Source organism: Thamnophis elegans, chromosome Z (assembly GCF_009769535.1).
Source record: "Thamnophis elegans isolate rThaEle1 chromosome Z, rThaEle1.pri, whole genome shotgun sequence".
In the NCBI taxonomy this organism is placed as follows: Eukaryota; Metazoa; Chordata; class Lepidosauria; order Squamata; family Colubridae; genus Thamnophis; species Thamnophis elegans.
This window is the reverse complement of record NC_045558.1, coordinates 33,578,993-33,604,377: the sequence shown is the minus strand read 5'-3', so window position 1 is coordinate 33,604,377 and position 25,385 is coordinate 33,578,993. Positions and strand designations below refer to the sequence as shown.

The 25,385-nt window shown below is 37.4% G+C and overlaps 2 protein-coding genes across 2 annotated transcripts in view; both read right to left on the bottom strand.

Moving 5' to 3' along the window:
* NXPH1 (neurexophilin 1) overlaps positions 1–25,385 on the bottom strand; it is a 184,928-nt gene that overhangs the window by 52,190 nt on the left and 107,353 nt on the right. The window lies entirely within an intron of this gene.
* Positions 8,342–25,385, bottom strand: part of LOC116520507 (2-aminoethanethiol dioxygenase-like) — a 121,738-nt gene continuing 104,694 nt past the window's right edge. Inside the window, 4 exon segments of the mRNA XM_032234751.1 lie at positions 8,342–8,612; positions 8,614–8,715; positions 8,717–8,909; positions 10,008–10,155. Of these exon segments, the coding sequence (XP_032090642.1) occupies positions 8,342–8,612; positions 8,614–8,715; positions 8,717–8,909; positions 10,008–10,155 (714 nt within the window).

Genomic DNA, 25,385 nt, shown 5'->3' with positions numbered 1-25,385 from the left:
TATCAATGACTATATTCCTAGATAAAAACAGCAAGATAAACAAGATAAACTTTTACTTAGGTATCGAGCGAGAATAACAGCATTAATAATCTGGAAACATTCACATTTTGGATCCCATTTGCTCTTATTATTTATTGGTTCATTCATTCATTCATTATCTCTTTCTTTCTATCGTGTGTGTGTGTGTTTGTGTGTGTGTGTGTGTGTGTGTGTGTGTGTGTGTGTGTTTATCTATCATTCTAATAATTTTTGTTTGGTTTGGTTTGGTTTTGCTTCGTTTCATTTTGTTTCATTTCATTTATTTTATTTCAGTTTAGTGTTTTCTCTGAAACAGTTTAGTCCATAATCCAGGATTATATAAAATATAGTTTAGGAATGATGTATGAATCCAATCACTGAATAAGCATTATACTAAGCATTCGACTATAGACTCTATTTCTTAAAGGTAAATTCAGATTTGTGAAACAAATGTGAACATATTTCTGATACAATATATCAAATACAAAGTTTAAGAAACTTTCTAATGTTGCTAGTGACAAAAGTTTTGAAAAGATAATTCTAGGAATCACTTGGTTCTGCCATGATGCCAAATTTCTGCCAAGATGTATCTTCCAGTTTGTGTTTACTTTTGGAGATTAATAAAAGATTGTAACACTGAAGTTTTACTTTCATCACTGCAAATGCAATTTGGAAAGAAGACAATAAGTCAATATACTATCTTCATCTAAAGAAGCTATCTTAAGCAAAGAAATTACAGCCCTGAAAGTGATTGAAGAATGAGCACAACCAGGTGTGAAGGAGATTCTTGTGAAATTTATAATCTCAAGAGCATTTATTCTTATATATTCTAGGGAAATTGTGTGGATCATAAATATTAGCAGTAATATACAAGCAAAGGTAATAAAAGAAAATGTAACCAAATCTCTTAAAGTATCAAACATTCTGAAGTTTTAGAGTGAACTCCATAAATTAAACTGCTTCAGAACATAAAATCTATTAATCAATGTTATCATTGATTTAGAACAAAATTGATAGCATATTTACAGTTCTATGGCATTGAAGATACTAATTTAGTTTAAATGGAGTACCTTTTGTATTGAAGATTGTTTCATTGCACAATTAAATTAACTTTGTTTTATTTATTGAATTACAGTTCCGTTTCATGCTTAGTTTCTTCCAATTGAATTTCACTGTTTGGAAATAATGTCTACGTCAATAAAATAAACTGTATTAATATAAAATTATGGTAATACAGAAGGTCCTGTGATCTGTATCTAATGTTGCATTTCCACCTGTACAATAGAATTTGCCCTTCTGAAAATCTTCTTCATTTCCAGCAATAATCTGATGGATCAACAAATATTCCAGAGTAGATTTTTAGGTATGAAGAGATATTAAGAAATTTGCTCTATTGACAATTGATGGAGAATCACACTTGTGAGTGATTCTGATATCAAAGCAATAGAATTAGACATTGTCCTTGTCCGTCCTCTTCATTTTACTTGTTATCTCTGTTTGGATAGTGACTGAATTTAACAGGAGTTTGACATGTTCATAATGTTCACCATTGGAATTTAGAGTATATACTGCAAAGAACATGATAAAGGAGCTAGAGCAGGGGTGTCAAACTTGATTTCTTTGAGGGCCACATCAGGGTTGTGTTTGACCTCGGGGAAACGGGGCATGGCCAGTTCAACATGACTCATCGAGGCTCGGTTTTCATCCACGACGGCTTCCTACAGCCCTCTGCAGCGAAGATTGATTTGGGGAGGCCACCTGGGCTCCGTTTTCACTGGCAGAGGGCTGCAGGAGGCTGTCATGTTTGAAAACAGAGCCCAGGCAGGCCATGAGCAGCCTCCCCAAGCTCTGTTTTTGCGGGCAGAGGGTTGCAAGAGGCCATTGCAGCCGGAAACAGAGCCTGGGAGGGCCGCACGCAGCCCTCCCCAGTTCTGTTTTCACTGGCAGAGGCACCCCAGGCTGATCCTTCACATTTCCAGGATGGCCCTGCAGGCCAGATCTAAGCATCCTGTGGGCCAGATCCAGCTTGTAGGCCTTATGTTTGACAGCCCTGGACTAGAGGCTACATCGTATGAGCAGTTGAGGGAGTTAGAGATATCTACCAAAGCACCATAGGGCAGGACAAGAAATAATGGTGTTAAAATGTATTAAAGAAAGATCCAACCTAAGAGAAAGGATAATGTTTGTAACAGTTAGAACAATTTATTGATGAAATAGTTTGCCCCCTCCCCAGACTTGTGGGTACTCCAGCAGTGGAGGTGTTCAAAAATAGACTGGACAACTATTGGACTGGGATGATATAAGGCTCCTGACTTGATCAGAAGAGTTGACTAAAAGATATTCAAGGTACCTTCCAGGCTATGATTCTATTTTCTATTTATTATACCCCAAATTCTTCATACGCCCATTTAAAAACTTCAGTTTAAATTAGCAGCATTTCGGTGTGTGTGTGTGTGTGTGTGTGTGTGTGTGTGTGTGTGTGTGTGTGTGTGCATGTCTGTATCTCTGTGTATGTGTTTTAAAAAGCTAAGTTAAAATAATTAAAGAGATGTCTTTAAAAGTCAAAATGCAAAACTACAGACAATGAATGCCAAATCTGAAAACAGGCATGCTGTTTTCACTTAATAGAAACCAGATATGAATTAGCACCTTCTTTGCAGGTCTGTAGTTAGATTCAGTCTGAATATTCATGGCCAATGGATTATAAGCATTTATTTTACTTTTTAATACTCTAACTATTTAAAGGCAGAAAAGCTAAAGTATGGCTCTCCATCAATCTGGTTTGTACAGCATTACAGTTTGAGCAACACTGAGACGTAAAATGTTTAGTAGGACTAAACTCATGGGACAGAGAGCTTTCATGAGCCAATGTCACCTCCTTCAAAATCTCTTCAAACCTTTAGCATTTTTGTTAAAGTTTAACAGAATATCCTGGATTTACATCAGAAATCATATGATATAAAACACTGTGTTGTGCCAAACATTCTGTAGGTCAAGCTTTCTATGCAGGGAAGAACCAGTGTTGTTCTTGTTCAAGACATGGTCATGTCTTGGCACAGCCTGAAATTTGATTCTGAGCAAAAAGTGGTTTGAGGTAGGTTAGGAAAATTCAGGCATGTGTTCAGCATCACTCAACAACCAAAAGGAGGTTAGAAAAAGGGAAGGACTAGAAAGATTGGGGGAGAGCCATGTCAGCCAATGTATGGCGTATATATGTTATACTTTAAGCCAAGTATATTGGTAGCTACAGATTGGTAGGAAAACGAAAGTGCTGAGAAGATGGGGAAGAGATATTTTTAAAACCATAAACAGTTTTTTTTATATTTCAACTTTTTATTGTACACCACCCAGAGTCCCTTTTTGGTTGAGAAATGTAAAAAAACATAATTTAATAGTTTATTAAATTTGTTCAATTTCAATTCCATGGAGCCCTGGGTCCTGGATTTTGGGTGCATTCTATAAATTAGCCTGTTTGAGTCATCTTGGTTCAAAATTGTTGCCCTATGAAGCACCCTCTTGGCCAGTTAAAGGTTACAGACTGAGATTAATTTAATTTAATAACCAACCCTAGGGGGAATCAGTTAAGTCCTAAAATAAACTAGAATGCATAGAAATGGTTCATATTTTCCCCTGCAAGCATCTGGTTAAGCTTTTAACCATTTGTATGAAATATTATAGGGTTTCCTCCCTGAGCAGGGGTTTGGACTAGAAGACCTCCAAGCTCCCTTCCAACTCTGTTATTCTGTATCTACTGCAACAGATGAGCAGAGATAGGGAAGCTAAAGTCACTAGGATGATGAACAGGCAGATCAGGATGTGCAGAGGAAGATGGGACCATGTAGCAAGTATATCAGCATTGCTTTACTCATCCTACAAGATACCTCCAGTTTCTTTTCTGTGTAAAGCCTTTATTTGTGTCTTTGAGTCAGTGTTGACTTCTGGTGACTATCCAGACAGGTTCCTGCAGGTTTCTTAGCAAGATTTCAAGTGGTTTGCCAATGCTTCCTTCCTAGGGCTGAGGGAAGTGGTTGGTCCAAGATGATCCAGCTGGTTTTGTGCCCAAGCTGGGAAAAGAATTTACAATTCCCCAGTTTTTAGCCTGATGCTTTAAGCCCTACACAATCTGGCCTTCCAAGTGTAAAGCCTGGAATAATTCAAATGTTTCATATTTCAATCTTGCTGCAACTGCAGCCCATCCAAAACAGCATGGCAAAACATCTGAAGTGTAATATGTTTCTTACATTCCTTATTTCCTGTATACCACTAGCAAAGAATATATGAACATATGAACAATAGCCCATTTCCTGACCATACAGTTCTATGCAGCAGTGCGTGGATATTCAGCCTTTATACTTGGAAGGTTAGAGTTGGGTTACAGGCGCAAATCCCTATTTATTTCCACAACAAATTGTGTTTTTTTTCTTTTCTCGCATTTCATGATTAGCTATAGATCTGTTCTTTCAGTAGGCTGCAATCATGCATTTTTGTTCTTATATTACTAATATGAGTAGCGGTGAAGGGGTGGTAGTGCAACTGTGGATTACCCTAATATTCTCTACAGGGAGCCACTTTTGCATATCATTTGGAAACCACAGTCAGTCCAAAATGTGACAAAACATGTAGTTATGGTGCAAGTTGGAATGCCTATGTGACATCTCTACTTTAGAAGCAGCACTGGTTATTTCTTGATTTCCAAACACAATGCAAGGTCCCAATAACTTAGGACAATAGCTCAGAGGCTGATTATTTATTGGACTGTCAATCCTTGGTTGTCTCTGCCTCTCCTATATCAAACAGGATGTTCTAGTTTGGTTGATTAAATATCGCCATCTTGTGGGACCCAGAGACATGTCTTCTCTGTCACCACTCCAGCACTGCACATTCAAGAAGTCTCTTCTGATGCTTCAAGTATTGAAAAAGATTCATGCACATTCATATGTACAGAGAAATCTCTTCCAATTACTGAAAGTTCTATTTGGATGCTACATGTCTCATTGAAGAAAACCACATCACCTTTTCACCTGAAAATGCAATATTTCCCACTGAGAATTCAAGGTGCTTCAGATAGGCCTATTGGTCAACATTCTCTTGAAGTATTTTGCCACTACATTAAATTAATTCATTAAAAATGTACAGAATTTTCATTACCAGGAAATTAATGGAAAATTCTAAGAGTTGAAGTCCACTAACTTGGGGAACACCCCAACTAGGAAAGCATGCAAAAGATGAAAGTAAATGGATGTCTTACATATTAGGAAAGGTAAGATACGAAGGCAGAAAAGTAATCAATATGCCAACAGTTAAAGAAGACAATAGAGGGTCAGAGAGGATTTGCTGAACCACTAGTTGAAGTTTTTTTTTCATTGTTTTGAACCACTAAAATTTTCATAACCTATTCAGCCTTTCTCATGTTTTTCTTAACTAAGCAAAATTGACCATTCTACTTACAGTTTCCTCTTAAACTCAACCAACAGTGATCCATCTGTAATGCTAGATTATTTTCCATTAATCCACCAATGGATACATTGTGCAGGAAGTCATCAATTGTGAGGGGATGGGGGTTCATACTAAAGATATATCAGTGGAAACTAAATGTCAAAGTCCCACTCAAAGAAAAACAATTGGTATTTGCTTTCCTGGTAGAAATGGGAAAGGGAAGAGAACCCAATACTGAAGGATTGTATAACTGCCCACCAGAGAAAACACTCAAATACTTTAGCCACCTAAGGAGAAGGACAGACTCACTGGAGAAGAGCCTAATGCTGGGAATGATTGAGGGCAAAAGAAGAAGAGGACAACAGGGAATGAGGTTGCTGGATGGAGTCACTGGAGCAGTCGGTGTGAGCTTAAATGAACTCAGGGGGATGGTAGAGGAAAAGATGGCCTGGAGGAATGTTGTCCATGGGATTGTGATGGGTCTGACATGACTTCGCAACTAACAACAAGAGAAAACACATGGCCAGTATTTGCTAAAGCAGTACAATACAATACAATAGCAGAGTTGGAAGGTCTTCTAGTCCAACCCCCTGCCTAGGCAGGAAACCCTATAGTGTTTCAGACAAATGGCTGTCCAACATCTTCTTAAAGACTTCCAGTGTTGGGGCTTTCATAACTTCTGGAGGCAAGCTGTTCCTCTGATTAATTGTTCTAATTGTCAGGAAATTTCTCCTCAGTTCTAAGTTGCTTCTCTCCTTGATTAGTGTGCACTCATTGCTTCTTGTTCTGCACTCAGATACCCTGGAGAATAGTTTGACTCCCTCTTCTTTGTGGCAACCCCTGAGATATTGAAACACTACTATCATGTCTCCCCTAGTCCTTCTTTTCATTAAACTAGATATACCCAGTTCCTGCAACCGTTCTTCATATGTTTTAGTCTTTAGTCAGTAGAAGGGATCTAAATACAAACAGCAATTTCTTAAGTCAGTTTCAGCATCAAGGACAAATAGATTAAGGTTGCTGGATTTAAGAAGTCTGCCCACTAACTTCATAGATGAATAGGGAATCCAGTTCAGGATATGCTATTCTGAATATATTAAATCAATATAATCTAAAAACAGGTCTCCAAAGGACAGATTAAATAATCCCATTCATTTTATGAAACAGCTGAGCCCAATTCTAATACAAGACACACGAAAACCAGTCCCTTCTGCCTTAGATTCACCAATGTATTCACAGCTTTCAATAGCAGAATATAGAGATATGCCTACAAAATAGCTCAGAGTAATTCAGTCTGCATGCATGATTTTGTACCCACATCAACTTAATAAACACCAAATAAGTAATAATAGAGAATAGTAGCCATTTCTTGTATAAATAATAATGGTATATTTACTGTTTACTGCCCTGATTCTACCTTTTCTGCCTGGTTTCTGCCTTCTGGCTCCTTACTGGAATTCAGATTAGTTTGACTTTTGACTTCTGGGTAGATTTTCCAATTACTTTGCTGTGTGTATCCATGGCTATAAGTAACATTTTTGCCGTTTCTAAACAGGTTAGTCAGAATTTCCCATCATTCTGCCACGTGGGTCTAAGAAGAATGTTCTGCAGTAAGAAAGTTGTTTTACAAAGTTTATGTATAATATTAAAGTTTGATTTACCTAAGCTTCCAAATCTATTTTTGTATCTGAAATTTTCACATCAAATTACAAAAGAAATCCAAAATGAACCTTCATCCACTTGTGGGGGAGGGTGTTGTGGAAATGCAGCCGATTTATATAACTTTCACTAACTAAACTAATAAAAGAAAAATTATGCAGGCACCATGTTTTTAACACTGCAGGTAAATATTAGTCCAAGGTAGCAAGATAAATGGAACATCACAATAATCCCAAGAGTTTATGAAATATATTAGTCACTCACTGCATTCCATAAAATCAAATTAAAAGCAAAACAGCAACACACAGTACAGAGTTCAAGTAGCATGGATAGAGGCAATGTGGGTCAGAGTTGGACTTCTTTGACATTTAAAAAAATACTTGGAATATTTGGAAGAAAAAAGATACTAGCATTTAAAGAGTTGCATTTTATCTTAATATCGATATGTACATAGGTTCTGTTGAGGATTGGCTTCCTGCTGCTGATAATATCTGCAATGTACCCGTGATTCGTCCATGAGGCCAATGTTGAGAAAAGACACGGACACAAGCTTTCTCGGGATGGAGCGACCCAGATTGGGGGTCTGGGAACCCCTTTTATTGAGATAGGACAAAGGCAGGAGGAGCAATCAGCATGTGATTTAAGACAGCCTGTCAAACTACAATTGCTAATCTAGTGCTCAGGGAAGTTCTGTCTATATATGGTCAAATCCTGGGCGTCATTGGGTAAGGCACATCTAGAGTGAACTATCAGGATGTTATGTTATGTACTATCAGGATGTTATGGAGTACTATTAAGATGTTATGTTCTTTAGGAGTTTGTTTTTTCCTGTGTGGTTCAGCGTAGCTGCGCATGCCCTGTTATGCACTGGGCCATGGGTGACCGCCACACCTACACAAGGAGTTATATGACAACATCTCCTACTTTTTTCTTTTTTGTCAAAAAGACTTTTCCTCTTCATCTGCCTCTTCATCTGACAAGACTGCTAACAGTGTTTTTTGTTGCTACAAAATAATTCGACCGGGAGTTTTAAAAAGAATAAAAAAGGGGGGGAGTCAATCCCTTGATCTCAGAAATGCTGTTTTATACCCCCGAAGGAGGAGGGGGCCTTGAAAGTCCAGGCAAGACACGGCGTTGAAACCAAGCAGAAAGTCCAGGTGGGCATCATCCCCCTCGGCAGCCCCGCCGTCGAGGTAAGCCAAGGAGGCCATCCATCTTCCGTCCTGGCTCAGGGGTAGACTCGGGGGGCCAGGTAAGGCTCCCCACCACACCAGAAGTCGGGCACCTGCGGGGTCTCCAGCAGCCAGAGAGCGCATGGAGGGCCAGTTGCGGGCGGGAGGCTCTGCCCGTTGGCCAGCCGGTAGTAGTGGCAGTCGCGTCCGCGGGCCGGGTCGTAGGGCGGCGCCAGGATGTCGAGGAAGACGGCGGGCCCAGCACCCTTGGCCGCGATCTGGTGCAGGTTGTCCCGCTGCAGGGAGAGCAGGCAGGGTGGCGCAGAGCAAGGTGCGCAAGCGGCGAGGGGCAGGGGCCGGGGCAGGAGGCGGCCTCGGAGGCGTCGGTGGAAGCAGTGGCGTCGGGGGTGTCCTGGGGCTCCTTGGGCTGCTTGTCGAAGCAGGCAATGCGGAGGGTGCCGTAGAGGACCTTCAGCAGCCCCTGTATGCCCGGGTGGTCATGCAGAGGGATGCAGGCGCCGGCGTGGAGCACGAAGACGCCCATGCTGAAGTGCGCTATCTCGCAGATGTGCGTGTAGCTGACGGGCGGCTTTTCTGGGGGTATGGGAAGCAGGCAATCTGCCGCTTGAGAGATTGCAATGGAGAATTTGACGATATCCAGAAGCTCCTGCAGGTGCGCAGTCTGAGCCTTCGAGAAGCCCGAGCCCATACTCACGATTTGGGAGGGTGCTCCGTTCGCTGACGGCAGGCCCTGGTTGCGAGACTTTGCCCAGTCGGGGGTGAGTGAAGGGCTGGCGACACAGATAATCACGTCGGGGTCACCAAATGCGAAGTACCCGTGGTTCGTCCATGAGGCCAATGTTGAGAAAAGACACGGAAATGAGCTTTCTCGGAATGGAGCGACCCAGATTGGGGGTCTGGGAGCCCCTTTTATTGAGATAGGACAAAGACAGGAGGAGCAATCAGCATGTGATTTAAGACAGCCTGTCGAACTACAATTGCTAATCTACTGCTCAGGGAAGTTCTGTCTATATATGGTCAAATCCTGGGTGTCGTTGGGTAAGGCACATCTAGAGTGAACTATCAGGATGTTATGTTATGTACTATCAGGATGTTATGGAGTACTATCAGGATGTTATGTTCTTTAGGAGTTTGTTTTTTCCTGTGTGGTTCAGCATGGCTGAGCATGCCCTGTTATGCACTGGGGCATGGATGACCGCCACACCTACACAAGGAATTATATGACAACAATAGGAAACGTTGTCAAAATATATATTTTAAAGTTTCAGTGTTTACTTAATGTGCAGTTTGAATAACTGTCTATTGAGAAATAAAGTGACTATATCACTTTATATTTGAACATATTTCCACATATTGTAGATATATTAAGACTTAATATTTAAGCCTTCATTAATGTTTAAATATTGTTAAGTAGGAAGCAGATTTAAAAAATAAATCTCTTTTACATTTAATTTGAATTATTTTTTTAAAAAATGGAAATACAAAATGCTATTTTTAAAATAGCGTCTATATTAATGAAAATTCATTTCAATTCTTTTACTACTTTAGATGTTGAGAGAGATACAAAGTTCTGGTTCTTCTTTTTCTGGTGGCCCCAACCATTGTTAACTAATGTTGTTGTGGTGTGTCTTTGATGCCATCTCACCATGTTCTTCCAGGTATGCCTTGTGTTCTTTGAGCTTCTCATCTTTTTGTATTTACTTTGTATGGTATGGAGTCCGGCAACATCTTCTCCAGGTGAACAAACCACTTTATTTGCCCTTTTTTGAATGTAATTTAACATTGGTTCTATACCAATTATTTCTCTGGTGGTCTCAGTTCTGATGGCTATAAAGCAGTTATGCATCATCTAAAAACAAAGTATATGTCGTCCTCAGATTATGATCCTAAATGGGATTGGAACTTCCATCACTAATTGAAGGAACATTAAGCAAAGTGTCACACAACTGTGCCACTTAACAATGGTAATTCCAACCATCTCAGTTACAATTATTGGGTGACTTGGGGGCAGCAGCATCAGAAGAGGGGTGAGTCAGGAATAGGTAGCAGAGTGTAGGGTAACCAAAGTAATAGTTTGGTTATTCATTCATAAGAGCGCCTTCTCCAACTTGGTACTCACCAGTCATGTTGGATTACAATCTTCACAACCACCATCAGGATGATAACTAGCTCTGAATTAACCATGGGACGTATTTAAGAAAATTACATGATTGCTTTGGTGCTTTTACAGCAGCCAAACAAGGGCTCAAAACAAACATGATCCAATGCAAATCAGGAAAGATGCGGGATTGCTTCTGCAGCTAATCCAGAGGGATCCAAAGAAAGCTCCCCGGATCCATTGTTTCCTTCTTCCGTCCCTTCCATTTTGTATTGAATTTAACCAGTCAAATAAACAAAGCATAATCTCGTTTGGTGCATACCTCAGTGCTGGCACTTAAACTGCCTCTAATGTGCCAGCTGCTTCTTTGTTTCTTCTTGCTGTATTAATGGATTACACATCATTCTCATTACTTAGTGAAAGAACAAAAAGGGGGAAAATACTCAACACTTGGGATATAAGAATAAGAAAATGGTGTTGCATGTTAGAAAGCATCCTAGATAAGGAGATTGGACGGGGCATGTTTTGAGGAGATTTCTCTTTTAAAAGAAAGGAATATTTTCTTGTGGCTGTATGTGTCTCTGCTCAGAAATATTCACCAATGACATTTATATCTGCACACCAGCAAATGTTCCACTTCTTTCTTTCTTTTTTGCATTAGGACATTCCACACAAAGAATGTCAGCTATTCTGGGCTGAGTATCCATCTTCCCAAGTTCCTTAATCACCAGTTTCATTAGCAATATTAAAGAACATGGAAAGGAAAGGGCTGGAAAAATGCACTTTTGGATGCTAAATTGTTTTGAACAACATTGTTTTATAACTCTGCTTTGAAAGTTAGTAAACAAAGAAATATTTTAGCATAAGTTTTAGACTATCTGAATGGACCCTGACCATGAAATGGGGACTTCAGCAGGTTCTCAACAATACCAATCGTATAACTTATTTTGTTCTAGTAGAAATCATCTAATTTATCAAAAACTGAATGCTAACCCATTTACTCAACAGCATTATTTTTTCCATATTTAAATATTTTATCAGTCTTACCTATCATATTAAAAAAAAACATTTACCAATTTCAGTTCTTTGTCTCTTCACTGACTGCACTTAAGGTAATTTGTTTGCCATGCTGGAGCAACAGCAGGTGATCCTTTTAGTTTTGCCTCCTCCATTGCCTGTACATCATCCTCGCCACACAAATGTTTAAGTGCAATGGTAGCAAAAGCTCCCTAACCTTTAAGCAACCATGTTTTTAGGAGACTTTGCATTGCATCATCCAATCAGTTGCTATGGACCAATCTGGATTTGATACTCATTTTGATGGGACACAAATGTACAAAGGGTTGAATCTTTGACCATACTGCTATAACTTGCTTTTTTAAATCTCCCCCTGAAGATTACACTATAGACAATTTGTAAAAAGGTTTTTGTTCCCTTTGTGATTTTTTTTGTATTTATTCATTTATATGGCTGCGCATATAAATAAATTCTTACATAGGTGACTCTGGATGATATATGAGGATTAAAAGAACAGCTATTAGTCATGACCCATCATAGCCATGATTAAAACAATAAACCACACAATCACAAAAACCACATCAGTAGCAGAGGTCACCTAACTTCACTTGACCCAACACCTTGAGAAACAATCAAGTCTTCAAACCCTTGTAAAAGACTAAGCATGCAGATCCCCTATGCTCCAAAGGGATGTTCTATAGGAGAAATGCTGCCATAGGGAATGCATGCCTTCGGGGGCTAATAATATGACAATGGATGGGAGGGAACATGCTCTTTTGCTATATCTGGTCAACTGAGCAGAAGCAGTGAGGGAGGCCCTGTACATAACCTGGCTCTTTGCTTTTAGGAGCTTTAGAGGTGATAACCGACACCATGAATTCAACTCTGTCAATTTAGGAGCTTTAGAGGTGATAACCAACACCATGAATTCTACTCAAGTGCAGTTTCGGTAATGATAGAGTTATATGTGAATTAAGAGAAATACCAATAACTGGCCAGGCCAGTACATTTTGGACTGGCTGTAACTTTCAAATATTCTTCAAGGACATCCCTCATATGGAGCACATTTCAGTAATCAAAACAGGACATGACTAGAACAAGAATCACTGTTAGCAAAATTTCCTGATCCAAAAATTGGTACTTGAAATGAAGCATGCAAAGCTTCCCCATAGCCACAGCTGCCACCAGGTCTTCAAACATTAAAAAGAGCCTGTAACATAAAATCAAGATGGCCTCCAACATCTTGGAGTGAAAAAAATGTCCCCTCCCCTATTTTACCTGTCCATAAAAGTGAACAGATTTTCAATTATTGCAGGTGCCATGTTGATTTTTTTAACCCCTTTGTAGAAGTCCAGGTGTAGCCTTTTAGTTAACTTTTGTTGAGTCACTGCAGACATTTATATTATTGTAGTATCTAGGTAAAAAATTCCAAGGACTATTTGCACAGGTCCAAAATACACACATCTTAAAGCATGAATATGATCGCAACATTCCTGAAAATGAAGGAGAACCAAGTATTTTCTCAGACTTTCTATTCATTTGTTCTACTTGTTTTCTGTGATATAAGGAATAAGATTACATTATCTTTTGTGAGACAGTTGTTTAACTATTTGAAACTTGTCATCAGGCCACTTAATCCAGGAGTTGGCATCTGAATCCAAGAATTGACACAAGAGACAGCTCTATAACTCTTGAAAATGCATGATACTCTCCAAATCTCTCACCAGAACTGCCAATATTGATGGGTGATGGAATCTGAAGCCTAACAAGTTTTAGAAAGCCATACTTTAACCATTCTTGTTTAATAGATATTTGATTCTTTGTATGAAACAATCCTTAAGCTTGTTGACATATGAAGGTTCTCCTCCATCTTTCAAACATAATGAAAAGTTCTACCCTAAACCTATGTGTTCAATATTTCTAAACTGTTTCAATCTATACTTAAATAAAACTTCATACATACTTAAGCCTATATGATTTAGTTTCAGTTTGCCTCCAATTGACTCCACAAGACATGTTTAAATGGGGAAAAACTGCTCAATTATTACATTATTTCAACACATACACCAACGAACATACACAGAGTATTAGAATCTATTTTTAAATAAAAGATTTCTCAAAGTGCAAGTATTAATGTGTTAGGATTTCTGTATAGGCAATATGAAATGAGTGTGCTATAAAATAAATCAATTGGAGTTCACTCTGGGGAATGCCACTTAGCCAACAATGTTCAACAGACTGCATCTACAAGGCATTCACAATGTAACTGATTTATTTATTCTTTAGTTCTGGTTTACTGTATCTTAAAAATCAACATTATGTTCTTTCTTACTATACCAGCTATATAATGTCATTCTTGGGGGATTCTTTTAGTTAGCACTTTAAATAAAATCATTTGGACAATGATCAGACTTGATGCGTTTATTTATTTATTTAAAGTGGGTCAATTTGTTTCATTTGATGTTCCTGACGACCATGAGAGTGGGATAGAAGATTCAGTCGTTTTGTAAGCAGGTACCCTATCACAATTCCCAAAACCAGCAAACTAGCAGGTACAAAGAAAAATGGGAATGCTTAAATGATTATCAAATGTGTAGGGTTAGGCCGAAGTGGTGGAAAAGAGGAAACATATATTGATCTCTTATTCTAATTTCAGGCGGGGAAAGAGGGTAGAATGTTTTCACTTTGATCTCAGAATTCTCCTTCATTAAGTATCTGAGCAAAGCCAGTGGAGAACTCCATTTTAAGATTATGGTTAACTGTATCAATTTAAGGTTTTCACAATAAACACATTTTTTATTCCAGCATTTTTTTTTGATTATCGTAATTAATTCTTGTTTTTACGTATGGCTAATAAGATTATTGCCTGACATCTATTTCTCAGTGGACAAACAATACCATCTTTTATTTCTAATTATATTTTGGATTTGACTGGAAGATTAAGAGCATCCTCAAAAAATATAGCATCAGTTACCAATCTTATTATATCCAATTGTTAGTGGGTACTTCGAGGTTTCTCACTTTTATGCTTATTTACAATGTTGCTGTATTGTGTCATGTTGTGTTGTATCATGTTATGTCATGTTGTATTAAAAAAGAATATAAAGCAGTATAGCCAAAAATTTACTAACTATTAATCAAGGACATTAAAACTTATAGTTCCCACTATATTTCAAATTTTTTCTCTGCTCATAGATTTAAAAGTATTTACTAAAACCATAAGGAATTCTATGCATGTGAAAGGAAGAAAATGACTCCATGTAAAATCTAGTCATCTATCTTGGAATTTCAACTCCATTTATTAACATATTTTAAAAATATTTCTATTAGCATAATATAAGTCTAGTATATACAATAAGGAGTAGATATTTAAAACCACCTTCTTATGGAAAATAAATAGTAAACAAGAATAAAAAGTGAATAAGTTATTATTTATTCTTTGCCATTAGTGAATCATTTATGAAAGAGTTAGTAGCATTATATTGATATCAATATGTCAAAAGTATGCATGGCAGTTTTTCATCTACTTCAAACTATCAGTTGGATTCAAATTTGAAACAAATGCTAAATGTAAGGAAACAAGAAAATGTTAAAGTGGCAGATTTGTGTACATTAGAAAATATCCAAAGATCTCTAAGTCTCATTTTGTCTCCACTGCCTAAAGCTCTGAAGAAGTGCAGTATGCCAGAAGTAACATAGATACTAAAAATGTGGTATTTGAGTGTTGTTGGTTTCTTTGTATTTGGGCATTTAAAGCAATTCATTCAAAAATTTGTTACCCTATAAGCTTAACAGCAAACCTTTATTTTATTTTGTAGTTAGAAATTAGAATAGAGTTGAAAGGGACCTTGGAGGTCCTCTAGTCCAACCCACTGCTCAGGCATGAAATTCTATTCCATTTCAGACAGATAGTTCTCCAATCTCTTCTTAAAAATCTCCAATGTTGGAGCACGCACAACTTCTGGAAGCAAGTTGCTGCACTGATTAAATGTTCTAACAGTGAAGAAATTTCTTCTTAGTTCTATGTTGCTTCTCTCCGTGATTAGTTTCTACTCATTGCTATGTGGCAACCCCTGAGATATTGGAACACTGTTAACATGTCACCCCTAGTCCTTCTTTTCATTAAACTAGACATACCCAATTCCAGCAACCAATTTATTTATTTATTCTCTCAGCTTCCTTGGAATATGATGATAGATCTGTCACCAGAAGGAATGTAGCTAAAATTGTTTTGTGGCTTTGGAGAGAATTGAGATTCTTTTCAGTAAAATGTATTCATCTGATTAAAAGAGTAGCACAATTGTACTTCTGATTTTGTAGGAAATAATAAAAAGCACAATTCTGTAATTCTACAGGTCTGGGGACTCTGGTGGCAGAAAAAAAGGAGCTAGGTTGTATGTAACATATGAGCAATTAAATGTTTGTCCGTCCTATAATACTATAATTTGTTATAAATGAAAGGGATGAAGATAGCCATATACTGCTTACATGTTGTTGAATCTATCAGATTTAATATACAGTGTTCTTATACAGGATGTCAGTATGAGTCATTTCATCTACATTTCATTTATTAAATTTATAGGCCGCCCAATCCTGGAGGACTCCAGGCGGCTTACAATGAAAGAAGAAAAAAGAAAAGCAAAATAAGTAAAAAATAGTTTAAAATTCACAACACACATACGTTCTAATTGGGGCTGGACCTTAACACTAAGGTCAACAGCCCCAGGCCTGCCGGAACAGCCACGGACTGTCTGAACTGTCCCTCAGGGGCAACAGCCAAAGCCACTTGGTCTTGTCGGGATTGAGTACCAATTTGTTCATCCCCATCCAGATCCTGACAGGCATTGGCATATCACGTCCACCGCTACACTGAGCTGGCACAGGGCAGATAGATACAATTGAGTAACATCTGCATATTGATGGTACTTTATCCCATACCGTCATATGATCTCACCCAGCGGCTTCATGTAGATGTTGAATAGGAGGGGGGACAGGACCAAACCCTGCAGCACCCCACATTTGAGAGGCCTGGAGGTCGACCTCTGTCCCCCGACCAACCTCGACTGCGACCTACCAGAGAGGTAAGAGGAGAACCACCATAGAACGGTGCCTCTCACTTCCACCTCCTCCAGACGTCGCAGAAGGATACCATGGTCGATGGTATCGAAAGCCGCTGAGAGGTCAAGAAGCACCAGGATAGAGGAATGCCCTCTATCCCTGGCCTGCCAGAGATCATTGATCAGTATGACCAAAGAGGTTTCAGTGCTGTACCCAGGCCTGAAACCAGACTGAAAGGAATCCAGATAATCCTCTATATAGATGAGTCTATATAGTTGCAGTGAAATTTAAAATAGATTGCAAATATTCTTCCACATGATACTTGCTCAGGGAGAATATTTATTAAAAATGCAGCCCAACAGGGTTACATATTCATATGCTACAGATCACTTAGAAAGAAAGCAACAGATACAATTTTTATTAACAACAATAGATTGGGTTGAAAGAGCAAGACACCTGTTTTCTTCAAAATATTAGCTGCGCTTCATTTTATAATGCCACTAAGGCTGTGCACAACATAAAAATAGCCCTAAAAAAGTATGTCCTTTGAACAAACCAAATGAAAACCAGAGTACCTTTTCAAATTCTGACTTTATACAGGTAGCCTTCAAGTTACAACCACAATTGAGCCCAGAGTTTATGTTGTAAGAAGGTTGCAAAAGGTGGTCACATGACCACAGGACACCGCCATCATCATAAATATGAAGCAGCTGCCAAGCATCCAAATTCTGATCACATGATCATGGGGATGCTGAAGCAGTTGTGTGAAAAATGGGCATAAGTCACTTTTTTCAATCCTATTAATAGTCATTAAAATAACAAATTAATTGAGTTGGAAGGGACCTTGTAGGTCATCTAGTCTAGGTTTTCTAGAGTCTCAACATCATTTTTATAATGTGGTGATGAAAACTGGATGCAGTATTCTAGGTGTGGTCTTACTAAGGCTTTACAGAGTGGTATTAGTACCTCACTTGATCTTGATGAATGGTGGTAAGTCAAGAACTACTTGTATTGGTCTTGTTTTATCTATAGTTTATTTATATAATAGCCACCCCGCAACCAGATGTTTCCTTGTTTCCTTTGTTTTATTCTGTGTTCTATTGTTTCTAATTTAAGGCTAAACACATTTTCATACCATTGTTGGATTCAAAATGGAATGCATGCAGACTTGAGGAAAAATAAGCAATATTAAATTTATAACACTATAGATATAAAATCACTTTATAAACTTTGTAATTACATTAATTTGCTTTAAAAAGTATTTTAATATCTAAATTATAAAATTTTAATTTATTCAGATCTTATTGAAAATGATTAGCAAAGGTGCTTAAATTTAGCTCATGTTCTGGCATTTCCAGTTTGGACCAGTGTTTCTCAACCTTGTCAATTTTAATATGTGTGGTTTGCCCAGGTTGAGAAATACTAGTTTGGAGGCTAGATATAAAATCCCTCAAGGAGGGTTTCTGCCTGTCTTCGACTTACGATGACAATTGACCCCAAAATTTCTGTTACTTAGTGAAAGAGTTGTTAATTGAGTTTTGCACCATTTTATGATCTTTCATGCCACAGTTGTTAAGTTAGCAACACAGTATTTAAGTGGATCTGTTTCCCATTGTCTTTGCATGTCAAAAGGTCACAAGAGTTTAGCACATGATTCTGGGACACTTCAATGATCATAAACCAGTTGCCAAGTATCTAAATTTTAATTACCATGGGGATGCTACCACATTGTAAGTGTGAAAAACAGTCATAAGTCACTTTTCAGTACCATTGTCCCTTTGAATGATCACTAAATGAACTGTTGTAAATGGAGGACTATCTGTACTTGACTTTTCCAGTGTAGATTTTGGGACAGAGAAAAGGATGCATAAAAGTACCTGAGTCTGTTTCTCTGGCATTTTTTTTTTTTCTGCAGTGCAGTTGAATGTCCTAAAAGCATTCTAAATAAATTAATTTGTAACGTACTGTCCTGATATGTGAATGATTTGCATTTATTATTTTACTCTAATCAAAAGACTTTACCACACCCGACTTGGAGAGAAGACGTTTGATTATACTTTCTGAACAGTCCTTTTATCAATACTGTGGCAAGTCTGATCAATATTTCTCAGTGTGTGCAAGGATTAACCTGCCTTGTAAGTCTTGAATCATTGTTCTATACATAACCATTTCATCATTGTTTCCTATTTAAAATTGGTCTTTAATTCTTTTTATTTATCTCTGTGAATTTTATTTTGTTCTGATACTGTTTTGATACTATTTTTTTCTGTTTATAGATCAAAAATGTTAAGCATTACACCCTGACAAGAGCCTGACAAGTGAAGTCAAATATCATGATTATATGTTTCCTACACTCTGGATCCCACCAGCTATGTCTCTTGCTTCTTTTCTTGAAAATAAGCAGAAACTCGGTTGTTCTCATTATATTAACTCTGCCTTTCTCTGTCTTTCCCTCATGGCAGCTGTAATTGCAAGAGATTGCTATTTAGTTATTTCTCCTGGGGCTGTCTGATCATCCTGGCCTTTAAGAAAGGTTGGATCTATAGCTCTGTGTATGTGTGTGCATCTGAGGGAGATTTTTTTAAAAAGAGATGTGAAAAAATATACAACTGCTAGAAGAATGCTGTGTCAAATCTGAAATGCTTTCTTGATTTTGAAGTTTCTGATTTGCATCATCCAAAGACTGGGAAAATAATATAAAGTCAGCTTTGGTCTCCTAATTGAAGACATGTTCTCTTATATGTTCCATAAGTCTTCCAATGAAGGAACAGGTTGCTTTAAAAACATGCCAGATCGCCTGACTCATTTTTAAACTTCCCCTGTAACATGAAGAAATGTTCCAATGGGAATAGGCATTTTTAAAAACCTTCAATGGCTTACAAAATAAGAATGCTTTCAGAATAAAGGCATATACTAAATATTATGCCAGTTGAAAGAAAAACCTCTCTAGGAATGTCCCTTTGTTGTGACACCCTTGTTTAAATAATGAGCACAAGTACAAGCTGTGTGTTTTGCTTAACCATTCTATTAATCTTTTATCACCTGTTATAAAAAGCAAACAAATATAAAGTTGATTCCTATAAAGGTATATGTCAGATGTGAATTAAATCATAGCAACAATAAAAGAGCTATAAGGGATGTTTGCCCGGGTGGAGATTCATCAGAACGGTGACATTCCTTTATGATGCATTAACCTTAGCAGAATGCCAAATGGTTAAGGTAACAGTTTGCATGCTTACATTATATATTAGATAATGCATTAAGCATTTGATTCAGCATGAAATATCCAGGGAATTTTGGACCAAGCCTACTCAGATTCTGATTCCATAGCAGAGTGGTTGGTGATCTCATAGGAAAAGTCATGCTGTTTCAGAAAACAAATGGCAAAAATACCTCAAGCGAGACTTGTTTCATTTTGCACTCTGCCCCTGCTTCCTGCTCCCCTCCTGCTCTGCCTTTTGAGTAACTATTCCCATCCAGCAATGTGAGTTACAACTGGCCTAAGGCTTTCTATTATCTCTGTCCTTCCAATCATGGTCTTCTTTCTTGATTCCCTAGTGCATTCTATACTATTTTTGCACAGTTCTACACTTGCCACTCTCTGTATCCATACATGTCCAGATGAAATCCTATTAGTCGGAAATGGCAATAAAAGGGCCATTAAGACCAAAAGACTTTTCTAAGGTCAGAAAACATCTTCTCAGAGAAAAATTCAATCCTATAGACTAACTCAAGAATAAGCTCTTTGATTTCAGAATTGGCTTATTTCCAAGCATAGCAGCTGGCTACTTAAAATTGTATTTTAACCATGTATTTTGCCCAGAGTCACTGCGGTGAGATGGGAAGCCATGTTTAAATAAGTAGAGATAGATAGATAGATAGATAGATAGATAGATAGATAGATAGATAGATAGATGATAGATAGATAGATAGATAGATAGATAGATAGATAGATAGATAGATAGATAGATAGATAGATGATATAAATTTTCCTTTTTACAGAAGGACATTTTGTTTTTTGTATTATACTACGACACTGGTAAAGTTTAGTTATTTATTAAATTTGTATACCACCCATCTCACTATACAAGGGAACTCTCGTGTTTTGTCAAAATACAAAATAAGATTTTTATGCCCTGCCCTAACTTTGGAAATTTAAGGGACATTGTAGTGATTTGTTTAGATGAATGTAGATAAGCACTGTATATTTTAGTGCTTATCTATCTATGGTTCACATATAAGCAAAAGGGAAAGCAAAATCACGTTACACAACATGATAGTGCATCCAAAAGCAATGTTAAGAATCAGGAAATGCGTACATATGGCTTCATGGAATCCATAATAGTTTAATTTAATACAAATACTCCAGTTTTTTCTTGAATTTGGAGGCTTTGAACTGTTGAGGTAAACTATAGTCCTATTTTAAAATCTACTTTATCATAGATTTGGGAACAATCTACCATATTCCGTTGAATTTCTTTGATAATAGCTTTTCTGGGGAAATTAATTTAGATATAAAGATTAATATATATAAACTAGCACTAAATAGGCCAACTAAGAGGCAACACCTAGCTAACTTTTAATTTTGGAAGAACCTTAGCAAGATCGGACTCAATTTATAAATCTGTGCAGCACTTTGGATTCAAAGGCAAAATAAGTGCTTCAGAGCATGTGTAAGTGCTCACATAGCCCCCAGCTGCAGCTCCTTCAGGCAGCTGAATTTTTCCTGTACAATTTCCTGTACAGCTGCAATGTGTTCCTGGGGAAAAAAAACCAAACATTTGATTGAAGGAATTGGAGAAAGATGCAACATCTATTCCAAAGTATCTTTTTTGCCTTTAAATCTGAAATACTGAAAAGACTTACTGGTAAATACCTAGATAGGAGCCCATTAGGAGACACTCAGTGTCAGTTAGATTAGAAAATAGGGGGAGAGTATCCCCCCAAAAAGCAATATAAAATGATGTCTTTATTATTGCCAATAAAAATTACATGGATATAACTCACCAACAGCTTGAATCACGTTTCAGTCAAATCAGATACTGGACTCAACAGAGATTTTATTCTATAATTAGATGAGTAAACCTGCTGTAATTCCAAACAAAACCACTAACTATAAATAGGAACATCTGGTGACAAATTACTGTACTACAGCATACAAAACATGACTGCTAGACTGATTAATAATTTTCTGGCCAACAAAAAATTAAGATTAAAGTTATCAAAGACCAAAGTAAAAACAATACAATAAGATAAAGAAAAGAAGACAATCATAAGATCAGGGGTTACTTTTCCTAATTGAAAAGAAGACATAAAGGGTGACATCTTCAACAACTTGCAGATATACAACAATGCTGTACAATTAACACTAACATCTATTAACTCAAAACAGCATATTGAATGTATGAGAGGCATGATAAACATGAGCGGCATGATTTTCCCAATTTTCTGAGGGAGGGCACGGTCAAGATAGGGGGAAGGCTAAATTGGGGCCTTAATTCAGTGGGGGATTGCTTTTAGATACCTTTCTGAGCTTTCTGGTTACAAATATTGTAAGATTAAGACTATCCCCTATTATTTGGAAGGAAGCTCTCTTAATCCCTCTTCATTATTCTGATACAGACTACCAGTAATTTGTACTAGTGCAATAAGGATTGGGCTAATCCAGGATTTGTGCCTCAACTTTCATCGAAAATCTATCCAGCTGACTTATCACTTTGCTACTGATCAGGACAAATGTGTACAAATTAGCAATGTGAAATGAAAGCTGAATGCCTGATTGCTGGTTCAAGCACTTTCTGGTATGGCAAGCCACGTGCTACATCTTAAACTGCTCAGGTTTAATCCTGGACACTTTGACTAGTTAAAATGTCCAGGACACTTTCCAGGTTTGGCAAGACAAGAAGTGAAAAGAGGACAGTTTTCTGATTTCTTAACATCATAAATTGGGGGACTATTATTTTAAAAATGTGGGGTCTTGAAGCATGCACTTTGCAAAGGAGCTTGTTTTAATATCAAAAACTGAGTCCCAACTGCTCTAGGCAAACAATCCATTTCTAGTTTCACTCAAACTACCTTATTTCAGCAAATGAATTTATGTTTTTAATAACTATTTAGCTATTGCTCTTATTAAACAATGAGAGTTTACATTTGAATAAATGCTTTTATCACCAAACTCTCAAAATAGGTACCTGAAATATTCTGAAATACTAGGAAAAAATGTAAGATTTTATGATTTAATATACAAAAGCTTCCTCACTCAGTCTTCATTTCTCCTTCACCATGCTTAATAATTCTAATTTATTTTGCAGGATGACTGTAAGGATTACAGCTTGCTAATGCCCATGAAGTGCTCAGAACACTTGAAATGCTTTATAAAGGTTAGAAAATGTTATCCATGGTTGTTCTGATAACATTTCAAAGTAAATTTTTCTTTCTAAGGAGCTTGTCTCCCAACTACAGCCATTTCTTGGGGGGGAGGTTCCTGGATCTCTACTTCTAGATTTATATCTGTAGAATTGTCCAGCAGACTCTGGCAATATGAGTCTATATAAAGAGTCTCAAAATAAATTTAATAACTATATTATTTTGTGGGCTACTCAGTCAAATGTGTTTTTAACACATTAAATTATTGTCACTGTCTTTTACAATTAATATTTTATGCACAAATAATCTGAAATGATTAAACTGGCAAATAACTAATTAGACTTCATAAAAATGAAGTCATAGAGTATAGAATTGGTTTGTTGAATATAACATAATGGAATGTGAGAATGACTTTGGGGAAAGAGATCAAGAGATGCCACCTCAGTAACAATCAAACAAGAGAGGAAGGAGCCCCCCCCCAGGCTTAAAAATCCAAAAAAGAAACTTGGAAATAGTCCCTAATGGATCAAGCAGTTTAAAGTGGCTGCTGGAAATTTGTGCTTTCTGTTAAATGTAACCTTACAATAGAGGAGAGTTAATTCATCTAGGCCTATGTCCTGCCCAGTTTATTTCTCTGAGGGCTGACAATAACTCAGACATATGGGATTTCTTTTCTGATGATTTTTAGTCATGTTCCTTCAAGTCGGGTGGATATATATACACAGTTCTCCAGCCTCCTATTTATTTCTATCCACTTGAGATAACACTGCTGTAATTTGCTAGCACATAAATATAATTTTAGTGGCATGATTTTTCCCATTCTACATTTAATCGTCTCACCAAAGTCCCAATGATTCCAAATACACTTTTAAAATTGGCCATTTTGCAGACAAATTTTGGTGAGATAATGTTCAGCCTATGGGGAAGTGTTTGGAGGGAAGAAACGCTTAACCTCTTTGCTCCCTTAGTGGTTTTCCACTCCCTTACTCAGCTTTACCAGCCATATAATAAAAAATAGTTGTGCCCTTTTCTTCCACTGCCTGGAAGAGAAAGTCTCAACCTCTTAAGCCAAGATAATGTACTCATTTCACCAATCAGGACTCTTCCAGATTCTGTGCTCTAGAATATCTATCAGTTCCAACCAAAAACCCAGCCTAACAAAATATTTCACTTTAATCAGTCTTAAAAGAACTACCGTATAATTGGAGTATAAGAAGCACCAGAGTATAAGACGCACCAAGGTTTTGAAGAGGCAAATTTTTAAACAGTTTTTGCACTCTGCAAACCTCCCAAAAACCACTCATTTTTCGCAAAAATGGGCCTGGTTTTTTTAAAGGGCATGAATAGGCCTTAGGAGGCTTGTAGAGTGCTCCTGAGGGGTAGGATCCCCCCAAATGAGCAAAAAACAGCCCATTGTTTGCAAAAACAAGCCCATTTTTCATCAAAAAACAAGGGCATAACCTTATGGAGATTTATAGAGTGCTCCTGGGGGCTGGGAGGGGGGCATAATTGAGCAAAAAATGGCACCTCCCCAGCCCTCAGGAGCTCTCTGAAAGCCTCCATAAGGTGATCCATGGCCATTTTGGTGAAGGGGGGGGGGGGTCAGCCGGCAAAAAATGCTGCATTCAGTGTATAAGACGCATCCAGATTTTCAGTCTGTTTTTTGAGGAGAAAAAGGTGCATCTTATACTCCGAAAAATACGGGTAAACATTTTTAGCTCCAAGCATCTACAACTAGAGTGGATCCTGGAATCTTCTTTTCCTTCTCTCCTTACTGTCTTTCACTATTGTGGAAGAACAATATCAAATCAATATTGTGTTGACATTTTTACTAAGCTGCAGTGTTGCAACTTTTCCATTTTCTTTCTAAACTTTTCTTCTGTGTTATAGTGTGGAAGATTAAAAAAAATCTTCAGTAGCAACATAAGAAGTACAGTAAAGTTATTTAGTGTAATTTAATCATGACAAACAGCTATTAAAATCCACAAATTTTTCTTATTATTGAGATACATTTTGGGATATATATTCCTGTACTTTGCCTCCACACTGCCTCTCAAGAGCACATTTGTTTTATGTGAAGTTTTTCTTCCAAAACATGGCGCATTATTTATTTTTTGCATTTAAACATATGCAATTTGTTTGATAACTTCCAGCATAATTATAGCCCACCCAACCTCTAAATAAGGTGTTTAGTTTGATAACATATGTTTTCCAGAGCCTGAGAAGGCAAAACATTTATCAAAAACATTATGAGGAAAGGAACACCATATGAAAAAGAACTCTCCTGATTAAATTGCTCCATTCTATCATTTCCTTACGTTCATTTCATTCACATAATATACACTGAGGAAGTGGACACAGTGTGTGCATAATTCAGTATGTAAATTTACCTCTTTCACTAACCCATCAATGTGGATTCCTTGTCAAACATTCAAATATATTTCAACTACTTTTAATCATACTGTTGAAATAGGTTCAAGAAACCTTATTGGTACTAGGTGGTACAAAAATGTGAAAAGTCAAGGCATAACTCATAACAT